At 32.0% G+C, this 15231-nt stretch overlaps 1 protein-coding gene across 1 annotated transcript in view; it reads left to right on the top strand.

Moving 5' to 3' along the window:
• EXOC5 (exocyst complex component 5) overlaps nt 1-13263 on the top strand; it is a 64539-nt gene extending 51276 nt beyond the window's left edge. Inside the window, exons 14-18 of the mRNA XM_055304185.1 lie at nt 1077-1197; nt 2172-2258; nt 5263-5371; nt 5570-5785; nt 6440-13263. Of these exons, the coding sequence (XP_055160160.1) occupies nt 1077-1197; nt 2172-2258; nt 5263-5371; nt 5570-5785; nt 6440-6628 (722 nt within the window). The 3' untranslated portion in view covers nt 6629-13263. The remainder of the gene's footprint in view (nt 1-1076; nt 1198-2171; nt 2259-5262; nt 5372-5569; nt 5786-6439) is intronic.
• Nucleotides 13264-15231: the final 1968 nt, after the last annotated feature.

A 15231-nucleotide genomic window follows, 5' to 3' on the forward strand; every position in this document is an offset into this window, starting at 1 on the left:
ATTCCTATACATACAGATTTTTCCAAAAGGGTTTTTTTGCACTAATTTACACTGCTACTGGCATGTATGATTATACCAGTCTTCTACATAACATTGAATATTCTTTTAAAAACTTTAATTTAGTGGTTAAAAACATATATAAATATTACCTTAATTTTAATATCTTTCATTAATAGTAAGGACTAGTATTTTCCACATGTGTATTGACTTTATTTTTTTTTCTCTTGTAAAGTTTGTGTTGAAGCCTTTAATTAACAGTTGGTGATTTTGTTATGGGAAAACATATGGGAAAATGAAATACTTTTCATTTTTAAAGCTTTGAAAAAAAATCATCTTATAAAGAATTCTAGGTATTAATTTTATTTTCTCATATGTATTTTCCCTAGCCCATTATGCCTTTTAATTTTAGCTGGAGACATAAATATCTAAAGTTAGAGTGGAGCTTAGAGTTTATCTATTGCTCTTTTAAGAAAGGAGGAAACTGAAATTTGGAGAGGTCAGGTCTCTGTTTTGGAGTCAGCATGTTGCAGTGCATGAATACCATGCTGAAAATCAAGAATTTATTTTGTAAACAGTGGAGAGACTTTGAATATTTTTGAGGAAATAATAGAGAGCAAGATGTGTGTAAATGTGTAAGTTTAAGTACATTACTCTGGCAACAATACATAGCAGAAAAGATAAAGTTATTTGAACCTAGAAAACTAATAAAAAATTACTTTAACTCTTATAAGAGATAATGAGACCTTGTTATAAGAAAAATGGTGGAAGTATATGCATGGCTCATGTGGAACAGAGAAAGGAAAGGAGAAGATACAGTCCAAGATGATTCATTTATTGAGTTATTTTTGGTTTATCTCAGCAAATAGTGAAGACTAAGTAGATAATGAAAATTTACATGTAGAAACTTTGTATTAATTTTATTAAGTTAAACTTAATTTTCTCTTCTGTCCACAAAAATCATTATTGATTTATTAAAATAGCAGTTACCTTTATTCATGATACCGCATTCTTTTTTCTATTGCCAAGGTGAAATTCTTCAAGTATGATTCTAATATACACATGCCTTCCAATTTTAGGAATTCCTTCTTCAGATTCTAGGAATGCAAATCTCTATTTTTTGGACGTTGTACAACAGGCCAATACTATTTTTCATCTTTTTGACAAGCAGTTTAATGATCACCTTATGCCACTAATAAGGTTAGTCAAATTGGTTTTTGTTGGTATTTCAATGAATATTATACTGCTTTACATATAAAGATACACAACAAAAATTTTATAAGATTAATAGGACAGATTTTAATAAGGCATTCAATAAGGCTTGTTTATATCTTTCTATCAATTTATGTGAACTTTTAAAGCATGTGAGGATTAAATAAGGTAGAGATTATATGAACATGCCTTATAAAGTTGTGTGTGTACTATTACTAAAGAGGGAAAATTTTTTAAAAGAGGAAAAATATATAAAAGATAAAATTTTAAACATTTTATTGTATACATTGATATGCCAAGAAATTAGTCCAGAAACAGTCTCCAAGATAAAGATGACTTATGATCCCTGAATTACACTTAAGAGCTGTAATGCCACATAGCAAAGAGTTCACATAACTTTAGAGTTGCATATTTTTTAATATTTTAGGTGTTTTTGACATTTAAATGGCATTCAGAAGGCAAATATGATTATCAGTTTTTTTTTTTTTTTAAATGTAGGAAACCTAAATACAACTGGATTGGCTATTCTCCAAATTTTAATTAGTGTAATTTGCTATGTATTCTAAAGACTCTGGTGATATCATATGGGGTTTTTTTGTTTGTTTTTGTTTTACTGTTAATCCAGATATTTAATTAAAAAGGAAACCAAATAATCCCAAAATTTCAAAATCACATATATTTATATTCTTAAGAAATTTGTCTCTGAGATGAAAGTAACAAATCTAAATCTTCCTTTTCCTTCTCATTTAACTGGTTAATTTTTCCTAGTGTGGCTATTAGGCATAGTAACACCACATAATTTCCTAGTATTGAATTGGACATAGTAATTACTTCTTATGTGCTTCTTCATTTGTAAGCAAATTAAAATATGTGTATTTATAAATGTATAACAATACACATGTGCACATGGAAAACTTTTATAAGGCTACTAATGTGATTTTCCCCCTTTAAACATTGAATAGCTCTTCTCCTAAGTTATCTGAATGCCTTCAGAAGAAAAAAGAAATAATTGAACAAATGGAGATGAAATTGGATACTGGCATTGATAGGCAAGTTATCAGTTTTACCTTTTCTCTTATATTTATGTTTATTTGTTTTTTAAAGATTTTTTTTTAAAGATGTATTTAGGTATTTTAGAGAGAAAGAAAGCAGGAGTGGGGGGAAGAGGTCAAAGGAAGATGGAGGGAGAGAGAGAATCTCAAGCAGATTCCACATTCAGTGGGGAGCTGGATGCAGGGCTCAATCATGATTCTAAGATCATGACCTGAGCTGAAATCAAAAGTCAGATGCTTAACTGAAGAGCCACCTAGGCACCCCTTTAAAGATTTTATTTTAAAATCCACACCCAGGGGATCCCTAGGTGGCTCAGTGGTTTAGCACCTGCCTTCGACCCAGGGCGTGATCCTGGAGTCCTGGGATCGAGTCCCATGTCGGGCTCCCTGCATGGAGCCTGCTTCTTCCTCTGCCTGTGTCTCTGCCTCTGTCTCTCTCTCTCTCTCTCATAAATAAATAATTTTAAAAAAATAAAATAAAATAATAAAAATAAAATCCACACCCAACATGAGGCTCGAACTCACAATTCTTGAGACCAAGAGTTACGTAGTCTGCTGACTGAGCCAGCCAAGCACCTCCCCTTCTCTTCTATTTTTTAAATCGTAAAAACACCATTATAAATGCAACATGAAAATGGTTTTCAGTATGTTTAGGTATACTTTTAAACTAGTTTCATTTGAAAACCATTTTTGTAAGCCACCACTTTCTCCTTCTTTATTTCTCTTTCTCTTTCTCTCTCTCTCTCTCTCTCTCTCTCTCTCTCTCTCTCTCTCTCTCTCTCTCCAAACTCCTTAAAAATGGTATGTAGCATAGAGGATTTTATTTTCATTTAGAATTTTCAGGCCTATATCTGAAATGGTTTAAATAAATATACTAGTTTTTTGTAAGTAAATTTCATTAATTGAATCCAAACTCTGCATTCAAAAATTTTTGTTTACTTTTTCTGTAATTACCTGTTAATAGCATAGAGCAATGGGTCTTTTATCCTTTCTTGAGATGACATAGTGGGCATATATTGATGATGATGGTGATAGTTACCACTTACCAAGCATTTGCTGTGTGCCAGACACAGTGCAAGGACCTTCACATGTATTATTCTATTAGATAGGAAATGCTATCTTTCTTTTACACATGAGGAAATGGAGGCTTAAAGAAATTAAGTAATTTGCTCAAGATCATACAGTTAATGGTGGTAGAGTTGGAACTCAAATTCAAAGCCCATGCTACTAGATTTGGGCATATCTTTTTTACTTACTATAATTCTGTTTCTTTCTCTTCTATTTAGGAAAGCATATTTGAGTGCAAGTTAGTTTCAGTGCTGTTATAAGGATAGCCTGGAATCCACTGTATTTAATGAAAATAAATAATTTTTACTTTATCAGTAGTATCAAACTTTCAGCTCACCTCCCAAATTATCCTCTTAGTAAGATCAAGAAGTACCATACAACATATAATAATGAGGGAAAGAAAAATAAAATTGAAAAATAAAACTAGGAAAAATAAGGATGTTATAAAATTAATTACTGAGATTAATTTACTGAATTATATGCTTAGAATAATCCTAAAACTGGTCTCTCCCTTTTTTTTTAGTTAGAACCATATGAGATTATATATATATACACAGAACTTTATTTAATATAATGTTTATGATTATTACATATATTATAATCATCACTTCAAGAAGTATTTATTTTCCTAACCCAACTCCCTCATATTAACTTAATTTGTTTCTTCTTGCTTTGCCTCAGAATACCTGAAAAATTATATTTGGGACATAGGGAGGTTGATTACATTAAGCTTTCAAAGGTATAGGAAAAATGTATTTCCTTGGAGTCTTCTTAACATCTTTCTGTATAAGCCTTAGTCTCGGTCTTTGCACTTGTTGACTAATTGAAGGCACAGTATTCTGTAGTAGTCTCATGAATATGAACCTCTGATTTTTTTACCCATGTACCATGGGGCCAGGAGGTAATCCCTTCTGATATTTTCAGACCAGTATCCATCTATAGGTGTTATGTCAGAACCTCTTTGCCTTTAGAACTCACAGCATCTTCTCTTACTGCTATTGTCTCTCAATCATTTATGTTAGTGTCCTACATTTTTTGAGGATTTGGGCATCTGGCTCACAATTTTCCTTTTAACTTTAAATCGTAAGTTATTTCCCCTACCATATGTTTGACCCATTTATATTCTTGATCGTCTTCATTTTAGTTACCTACACTCATATCCTGCAGCCCTCATTATCAGTGGTAGCAAAAACCTCAAACTTGAATATCCCACTCATTGCTCATAACCTCCTGTTCTTCCAACTCCATAACCTGCTTTCTGACCTCAGTGGGAATTTTGCCAATCTACTATATCATTTTCTTTATTCATTATTATACTTAGGTTGCTTGATCCATCTCTTAAATTAGTCCCTTGTAATTACCCTAAAAACTATTTCCATTATCCTTAACTATCTTACAGATCCAAAGTTTTGGACCAGTGCTGTCTTTTATTCCTGTAACTGGGTAGCTGATTGCTGTTGGATGATATCATGTAACTTGAGCATTATCAATACACTGCTATAAACCCATGTTCTCATTTCTCAACTGAGTCTTTAGTACCACTTGTTTAGCCTCCTGCTTGTCCTTAGAATGTGTGACTCTCCTGTTCTTACCAGTTCTTCCAAACGTTGTTGGCTATTTGTCTTAAACCCTCTGTTTTCCCCCTCATACTAACCATTCTCTATATATGGTTGCTAAGGAAATAAGTTAGTGACAAGTTTCTAAGATCTTTAAGATTATCTTAAATAAAGTATTGGGCAAGAGCAGGAAGCTAATAAAACCAAGAGAGTTCATTGCTAGCAAGACCTAGAATTTATTTTTTCTAAAATCTGAAGTCTACCAATAGTAAATAATTTTATGGTGCTCTGAAATGAAATAATTTCAATTTAGTATAAATAATATAAATTAAATATAAAATAAGTGGGTCAAATATATGGTGTTCTCAATTCTCCAGGACATTAAATTGTATGATTGGACAGATGAAGCATATCTTGGCTGCAGAACAAAAGAAAACAGATTTTAAGCCAGAGGATGAAAACAATGTTTTGATTCAATATACTAATGTAAGTAAAACGATTCAATATGCTAGTAAGAATATCTGCTATGCTTAATACTTTCATTAACATTTTCTTTGGTGTATCTTACTGTGCTCTAAGTTTTTTTTCTTTTATACTTAGAAATTAATGAGACACTATATGTATTTTCTCCTTAGCTAAGCTGATACACATTTCTATGTAATAAGTGTAGAAAACGTTTTACAGGCCTGTGTTAAAGTCTGTGCTTATGTAAGAAAGCAAGTGGAAAAGATTAAAAATTCCATGGATGGGAAGAATGTGGATACAGTTTTGATGGAACTTGGAGTACGTTTTCATCGACTTATTTATGAGCATCTTCAACAATACTCCTACAGTTGTATGGGTGGCATGTTAGCAATTTGTGATGTAGCTGAATATAGGAAGTGTGCCAAAGACTTCAAGGTATGTATTCACAAATATAAAATTTGTAAATAGGCTCAAGATCGTAAGTCAGGCCATTAAAAACACATGCTGACTTCTGTAGTGATTACTACAGAAAAGTTTACAACTTGTTGATACCATAGTGAGACAGATCTAATATATCCTAACTGAATAAGTCTTGTTCTAATCATATTTTCTGTCTTAACACATTTTTGCTGTGTACTTTATTTTAGATGAGGACATATTTCAGTTCCACAGTCCAAATGACATTGTTCACTTTCATAACTAATGCTGTCTATATCACACATAAGGAAAATATTTTCTTTTTTCTCATACATGTCTCTGAAACCAGTTTACCTTAAGGTTTAAATTATTTAAGAAGAGTACTAAATTGATGGTAACTAATTCTAATCCACAAAAATATAAATGATTGTTACTATTGAAGAAAATTGACGTATATCTTTTCAAAAAAATTATACCAAGTTTATATACTCTCTGAAATATTTGAGTTTTAACACTTTCAGGAGCTTTTATAATTTTTAGTATTGAAGTTTACTACATTAGTCAGTCCTAAGAGTATATAAATGAGAAGAATTTATAAACTAATTGTAAAACTAGAAATTGTTTTATTTCAATGTTTTGTTTTGTTTTTTTTCTTCTCTTATTTCAATTCAGATTCCACTGGTATTACAGCTTTTTGATACTCTGCATGCACTTTGCAATCTTCTGGTAGTTGCTCCAGATAATTTAAAGCAAGTCTGCTCAGGAGAACAACTTGCTAATCTGGACAAGAACATTCTTCACTCCTTCGTACAACTTCGTGCTGACTATAGATCTGCCCGTCTTGCTCGACATTTCAGCTGAGGTTGAATTTATAAGGGAAACATGTTGTACTTCAGCAGGCCTTTGGTTGATAGAAAGCACAGGAGATTTCTTATGACAAAGCCAACATTTTATGGAAAAATGACTGTTTGGAGAAACAGCAGCCATACTTACCCTTGAGATTTTATTTGAAATTTGAACACTACCAGCCATATTTTGCTTTTTCACCTGAAGTTGAATTTTAATTCCATTCTTGAACATATAAATTTCTAATTCTAAATTTTAAATTCTGTGAAACTACATGTCACTGTTTTCATCCTGGAAAATGTTGGTGTCAGAAGACAAATGAGATGTTATCAGTGTTCCAGTTGACATTCTTTTACATATTCTATTGGGAAATTTCACCATCCTATTTTGCATTAATGGTAAAATACAGCAAAACTGCATTTATTATTTACCAATTTTTAATGACCTTTTCAGCACTTGGTAATTGTTAGTCAAGTTACTTTAGGTTTTCCTAGAGAACTTTTGCCTCTTTCAAAAGGTTAACAATTGAGCATAATTTCTGTAGTTGGTTAATTGGATTTTTTTCCTGAGGTACAATAGTAATATTCCAAGAAAAATGTTATAAACTAAACTAAAATGATGAGATGTTTTATGTAGATATTAGGAATGGATCAGAATACATCTGCTTTCTGGGTAAAAAAAAAAGTTTACTATTTCTTATTTCGTAAACAGATTTTAAGCCAATGCTAGCAAGAAGTTAATAAGTCTACCTTATTTTATATTTCACTTAAGATAAGGTGGAGGACTTTAAAGGACCATATTTATTCATTATTTTAATATTACAAGGGAAGTAAAGTGAGGTATAGTCTAAATGGTAAATATAAGAAATATTGACAGTGTTTAGCAACAATGCAGTCTTTTAAGATTTCTTTCTTAATGCTAAACTGGAATAAGATGGGATGGCTAACCATAGGTAGTCTATTTTAAGGGGAATCAGGAATTGATAGTGTTATATATTCTAAGTCTAGAGATGAGCTTTGTAAAAACTGGTTGCTTTTCAAATCTATAGTTTCTGTCATCTTTTTCAAGGCATTTCTGAAGCAGTTCTTACTGATTGGAGTTAATTGAATTGGCTTAATATGGTGACATAATAAATCACTTATAAAATTTTAAACATCAAGTGGAAATTTAGAAAGGCTATTATTACTCTACAATTTCTATAAATTTGGTCTGCAAGAATTCATTCTTATCTGTATAGTGTTTCACCTTCCTTTGTGTTGTTCATAATCTTCTAAGAACAGATAAACTTTAATGTTCAGCTCATTCTTGGCATTTTTTTTTCCTTTAATGTATGCTTCTTTGCCTAATTTTGGCAAACTACTTTTCTTTTAAGACTATGTTTCTGAATGGTCATCGATTTTACCAAAACTTCCAGGTCCAGTGCTAGCTACTGTTCACGTTACTATTGACTGAATTTTCTTCATTTTCTGTTTAGCCCAGTGTTATCAAGGTCAGAAGGAGAAATGAAGTATGCCAACTTTTATCAAAGCATTTTAGGAAATCATGGCAGCTTTAGAAAGCTGTCTGGTTTTCTATTCCTTAGCCAAGGGAGAGCCAGAGCAGATTTTGGATACTAGAGAAAGTCATATGCTTGTACTATTGCCATTTTAGAAAGCTCTGATGTGAATTCAAATTATACCTCTGTTACTTAAAGCCAACAATTTTAAAGCAGTAGTTTTATTGGCCATTTGAACTCTTTGTATAGTGTCAATTTGTAAAAAAAAAAACAAAAACAAAAAAAAAACAAAAAACCAATAAAACATGAGAACATTTTAAGACTTCCAAATCAGAGAAGTGCTTCAAATTATTTTGTTTGGATTAATTTTTAAAATGTAAAGCATATACATGTTGCTTAGATATTTTGTTAATTATTATTTCCATGCTTGAGTTTTGTGCAATATTTTCCATTATGTCCATTGACCAGGCAGTGACAAAGAAAACTCATAAGTGAATACTTAGAAGTGTTAACATTAATGCTTAATAAACAAATTCCCTGCAATTGTTTTTTTATTTCACTCCATTTTTACATCTTTAGGATATCTGTACTTAATTTTATAAATTATTTCTATTTAAGTTTCCAAAATGTTCCTTATTTTTATAGCATAGGTCTTCTCACTTCCTTTTTTTAGCAGAAAAATACTTTGTAACTAAGATTTGAAATTTAACCTAAGCTGATTATTTTTCTCTAAGAAACTTTTTGTTGTATAAACCCTTATGCATTCCTTGCATTCTTTGTATTCCAGTTTTTAAAGCATTTTTTATATTTGTGGCCACTATAAAATTTTTCCCACAATATACGACTCAAAAGAGATCAATAAGTAAGATGTTTTTCACGTGCACATGGTAAAATTTTAAGCAGCAATAATGGAACTTTGTATATTAATAACGTTAGCCTACGTTTGAATAAGGAGAATCATTAGTTTTCTGCAGTTCTGCATGAGCTAACAGGCAATATTTAGGTAACGTTTTGAAGTTGAAAATATGCTCCAAAACACTGCAGGTTATTTTTCTGCAACTTGAGTATATTATATTTGCCTAAAATGGTACAGAAAGTGAAATACACAACACAAATTTAAGAAGGAAGTCTAGCGTCTATAAGTTATGACAGAGTAGATGAATAGTCCTTATGAAGAATTATTAACTCTTGGATGGATCTTTAGATAGTAGATATCTGACTATTTCAAGACAAGTATTAGCCTCATTTTGAGCATCACCATGGTTGCAAGTCCCTGGCACTTTCCCCTTTTTTAAAAAAAGCTGCTAAGTATGTTAACTTATGATATATTTAAATGATTTTCTTTCCACTTTCACTTTAAATATTTCACTGACTATCAGCCTTCTGGCTTATAGTGAAATAATTTAATTCTCAGATTGTTTCAAAGTAGAGAATTGACTGCTTCCTTAAAATGCCTTTTTTAAATCTATGATGGAGAATATTTACAAGTCTCCAGATAAAGAAATTTTGGTTCTGAAAAGCCACAAAACCTTTTGAGTGGTCGTGTTTATAAGGGTAGTGCCCAAGGCATGCTTGAACAACTAAGCAAGTTTCATCAGTGCATAATTTGTCATTGACTAAAAAGCTTATATCTGGGAATTTATTTTTTTAAATACAGAAATAGGCTGCATATTACCCATATATATTTATTACTCGTTGACTTAGAAATGTGAGATGTTTCCTAGAAGTGAACTGAATTCTCCTGATTTCTGTTGGACAATTTGACATAGAAAGCACTTTATGCTTTTATCCCAATTAGTTTAATTATATTCAATTTCAGTAGTACTTCCCTCTGCTTGAGAAATTCAGTCCTGAAATACATTGTATACTTTGGAGAAAAAAACCAGTCCATGTTATTAGAGTAAATAATCCTACATAAAGTAAAAACAGCAATTTTTAACTTGTAATGCATAATAAAAACAGAGCTACATTTATCTCCTCAAGTCCCATGCACTGTGGTGACCATTTGTATACATGATCTTATTAGATTCCAAAGCAGTCTTGGAAGTTGGGTACTATTATCTCAATTTGACAGATGAAACATCTAAGCCACAAAAAGGTTAAGTAGACCTACTCAGGGTCTATAGCTAATAAAAGGCTCAGATTGAAACCTAAGCCTTTCTCACTCATTCTTTATGTTCTGTACACTCTTCTTGTTTAACATTTAAATAGGTCCTTTATTTTGATAGGCTCACTAATTTTGCTTAATCTAATTCTCTTCTCATCCAATGTCTGGTTCTCACAATAATGTTTAGGCTATGAAGTTGATACACAGGGTCAGTGTCTAACTTACTGTTGGATTTTTTAAATGTCTCCAATGTGTGATCATACTTTTTAAATTTAGTTTTTAAAATTTTATAAGTGGTCATGAAATTTTAATTTAATATTAAGTTTGTATTCAATAGAAATCTTTCTATTAAAAAGTTCTCTTTAGTGAGTATTATTTTACATAATTATAGTACTATGTCTGCTTAATAATCTTTACAGAAGAAAGAGTCCAGGTATTTTGTATCATATTTTATAACACAGGAATAAATGACAACTGTACCTTGGAAAATAGGAGGAAATCAGTATTTCTACCTTCAAAAACAGACTATTTTAATGTCATAAGTTTGTCAATTGTGTTAACTATTCAATGCAGTCGGTAGTTTTTAAATGAATGCTAGAGTGAAAATACAGGGAAAATGTACTCAGTGAATTAGCAATGGGTAGTCATCTTCATGTAATCAAAAATAACATGTTTAATCTTTTAAGAATTGCCTTAACTCCTAACTTTTATTCTTAACATGGATCAATCCTCTCTCTTTCCAAATTTAGGGGAGAAACCTGACACATTAGATTGTAAGAATTTTAATTGGTGATTTGGAGCAGTTAGGCTGATAACTCTGGGCTTAACAAGTTTGGTATTTTTAAACTCAGCCCTGTATACTTTAACACTGTTATTTGGGTGGTAACAGTAAACTTCAGTTCTTGTGATAAGTAGGACCTCTAGGGGGAGGGAAAAGTAATTAACCATACTTGTTCATTTTCTAAGTGTTTTAGATGGTTGCAGTCTGCCTCACCATACAAAGCCAATTTAAATATGAATATATCACATCATACTCCAAACAGCAAACAACCTCAGAGGAAAGTCATTTATTCAGAAGGCATAGATTTGTGCTAGACAGCAGTGATGCATTACAAATATATAATTATTTGCACTAATATTTGAGCAGGTGGAATGGATTAGAACATGGTCAACATTATGCTGCTGATAACATGTATTTTTCTATATTAATATGTACTGTGCAACATGTATTAAAATTGTCAATAATTCATTTTAGCCAAGATACTAATATTTATATTACTATGTTGAAGAAACAGTATCCAACTGAGCCACTTTTAATTTAAAAGTCTGAAACTGGAATTAAGTTTACTTTGAAAAACCACTTAAATTACTTTATAATCACGGGAAGGTCAGTAAAACATAGAATTATCAGTGACTGGTGACTTAATAGGAAGAAGTGTGGAGAGTTAGGAATAGGGCTAGGATTCTGCAATGAGTAAATTAAGTTTCATTTATTTATAGCTCCGATTTTATTTTCGCAATTAGCAATCTTAAATGAAGGAAAATGTCTTATTCCTTCCAGTGTATCTTTATACTAATACTCTAAGTCTGAAGATTGGATGGAACCAACTCCAAGGAATTAATCTCCAATGGTGGACTTTCAGATTTTCTAGATTAAACTTTAAGAGGTAGAAAGCCTTCTTGATGCCCCTGTAATCTTAAATAGGCAGGTGCCTTTAAGTGAGACCATCCCTTTTTACCTATCATTTTAATTTTTTATACTGTGGGTAAATTTAGTTCCTTTGAACTCTGGTATTTTGTTGTGGCAGTTCTCTCAAATCTGCAGCTTTTTGCTATAGAGAATATTGTCTAAACAGAACCTGGACAATGCTGACCTTAAAGAGACCTGTGAAACTACCTCTAAGTATATTTTTTGCAAATACTTCGTGCTATTTAGAGGATTCACTTGAAATTCTGTGAAAATACTTTATAAGGAGTAATACTAAGTGCCTCTATATTAGGATGCTCCAGTAAAATGTACTTTCATTTTTTGCCACAAGGGGGGAGGCTATTTTTATAGTAATACCTGCATTTTTGTTCGATTTTAAAAATAGAACTCAGATAGTTTCTCTCTACTGAACAGCATCTTTGAACATATCACTATCGTAACCAGTAGGAAGAATGTGTGATTGTGTGTGTATGTGAGTTTAAAGAAGATTCTGAAAGTCATATGAAGAATTTCTGGACCAATTAATGACATAAAACTAAGGTAGTTTTGAAGAACCTGTGTGTGCACAGTGGACACAGGAATTGGACAAAGTTCATCCTAATTAAAATTATGTTTTTGGAGTTCTAGCTCATTGAATTACTTTATCAGCTCTTTAAGAATAATCTATTGATTAGTTTTCTGCATTCTGCTTTTTAAGGAAAAAATTTTGAAACCATCTCAAACTCACAGAAAGGTTGTAAATACTGTACAAATAAAATTTTTCCGCTTTGAGAGTAAGTTGCTGTCATGATGCCCTATCACCCTCCAGTACTTTTGTATTTCCAAAAAGAAAGAATTTTCCCATATAACCATAATACAACCACCAAAATTAGAAATTAACACATATTACTCCCTCAGACCGATCCAATTTTCATTCATTGTCCCAATAATGTTGTATATACAGTTCAAAATCACATGTTTCCTTAGGTTGCAATATCTCTTGTTTCTTCCACTGTGGAACAGTTCATCAGTCTTTGCTTGACTTCTGCTACCCTCGACTTTTGTAAGTGGATAGCCCAGTTGTTTTATAAACTGTCCTTAGATTTGGATTTACCTGTTTCCTTATGATTAGATTCTAACTGCTTCTATAGTAGGGATATTAACAGATGCAGTTCTGTGTTCTCATTGCATTCTGTTAGTGCACAATTTCATTTTGCCCCATTTCTGATGATGTCCATTTTGATCATTTGCTTACCATCAGGCTTCTCCACTGTAAAGTTACTGTTTTTTTCTTTGTATTTTTTGGGGGGAAGTAGTTGAAGCCATTATATATCCTGTTAATTAAATTTTCTATTTATTGATATCAGTTTGAATTAATGATTTGCTAGTCAATGGATTATAATCTGTTACTAATTTTGAATTATAATCTGTTATTTATTGAATCTCAAATTGTGCCACATTAGCCAGCACAAACCCCTTCACATTGGCTCCTTTGCCCTTTTGATACGTTGTCATCGTTTTTTTTAAAGTACTTTCTTTTAGGCACACAGGATTCCGAAACTCACCTTGCCTTGCCTTGCCTTGCCCCAGCCCCAGAATCAGTCATTTCTCTACCATTTAGTAGGAATTGGTATTTAGAAGTCATCATTTGTGCGTGAGATGTGCTTATCATGACCAAGATGTCACTGTCTACTCCCTCTCAGTAGACAGTGCTAAGGGGTTTTATGTGTGTATGTATACACACACACACACACATATTTTTAAAATTTATACACACACTCCCTCTCCCATGTGATGCCCTTTTCACTCCACTTGAGCTCCAACACCCCCTGTATTAGGTTTCTCTCCTCTCCTACTCTGGAGGGTTTCCTCACCCCATTCAACCACCAAAGCTTTGTCTTTAGGACAAAGGGAAGATGAAATGGTCATTACAGAAAACATGTAAGGATTCCAAATAAAAATTACTCAATTTCATCACTCAATTATATTTTGGTGTGTTTTCTTTTATTGTAGTGAGCAAATTAGTAAAGTCAAAATTGAGAAGGTTAAATAAAGTGTGCCCAAACACAGCACTTTCATTTTGAAAGAATCAAATTTGAAGTGTATGTCATATGTTTCTCTATATCTTTTTCCAGCTATGAGTAGTTGCTAATTAATGATAAAAGTATATCAGAGAAACTGTGTAAATGCAAACTTGATGATTGAATACCAATAGGGTATTTTTACTAATAAAGTTCAGAGGAAAAATGATTATACAGTTGTCATTTTGTAGGCCAAAAATAAAAGTATATTTAAGATTGACTTTATATGAGAAAAGGGTCAATATCTAAGATGAATTTAATACATGTTACAATGAACTTAATGTGAAATAGTCTGTGCATGGACAAACTACTCAACTCTCAATTTCCTTGTTAGGTCTCTATGATTACTAAAATTCTGTAATTCTAAATACAAAAAGATGCAGGCATTCTATTAAGAGTGCTTTATTGTGATGTCAGAAATAGATTAGCTCAAGAAGTCACCTCTGAGCTGAACTGAGAATATGTGAGATCCAACTCCTCCCCTAATGTTACCAGCATGCAATGACTATATACCATTGTGATTAAGAGCTAAGGCTCCTGATCAGATAATAGTAGATGTGCATCTTGGCTTTGTCACTTACTAATTCTGTGACCTTGTGCAAATATTGTAAAGTGGGAAGAAGAGGTATTTGTGATTGTTTTTATTCTCACCAATTTCTATGAGCTTTTGAAAGGATTTCCAATCCTCTGGAGGATCACCTCATTTGTTCATTCTTCATTTGATAAACATTGAAATTCTGTTTTTGCCAGGTACTGCATAAGAAGTTAAGGATATTAAAATAAATAAAAAGATCCTGCCCTCAAGAGTCTAGCCTAGTGAAAGAATGGATGCAACCAATCATAGTGCTCTGTGTTAAGTACTGTAATAGTATGGAACCAGGTGCTACAAAAGCTCAGAGAAACTTTTTACATTTGTGGGCTGGTAGGGAGTGAGGCAGGTAATTAAAGCTACTCAAATTACCATGTATTAAATACCTACTAAGTCAAGCACTTTGCTAAAGTTTTTTTTAGCATGTTTTTTCGCTTAATTCTCACACTGCAAGATAGGTACTGTTACTATCGCCATTTTACAAATGAGAGAACGGAGGCACAGAGAAGTTTGATAACTTGATGAAGGCTACATATCTAAAAGGTAAATAGAGTCAGTATTCAAACTACAGACAATCTTCCAGAACCAATGGTTGAACCACTTTGTTTTATTACCTTTAAAAAGATTTCACAAAAGAAGGTTACATTTCAATTGGGCTT

This window comes from Nyctereutes procyonoides, unplaced genomic scaffold, assembly GCF_905146905.1.
Source record: "Nyctereutes procyonoides isolate TBG_1078 unplaced genomic scaffold, NYPRO_anot_genome, whole genome shotgun sequence".
Classification (NCBI taxonomy): Eukaryota; Metazoa; Chordata; class Mammalia; order Carnivora; family Canidae; genus Nyctereutes; species Nyctereutes procyonoides.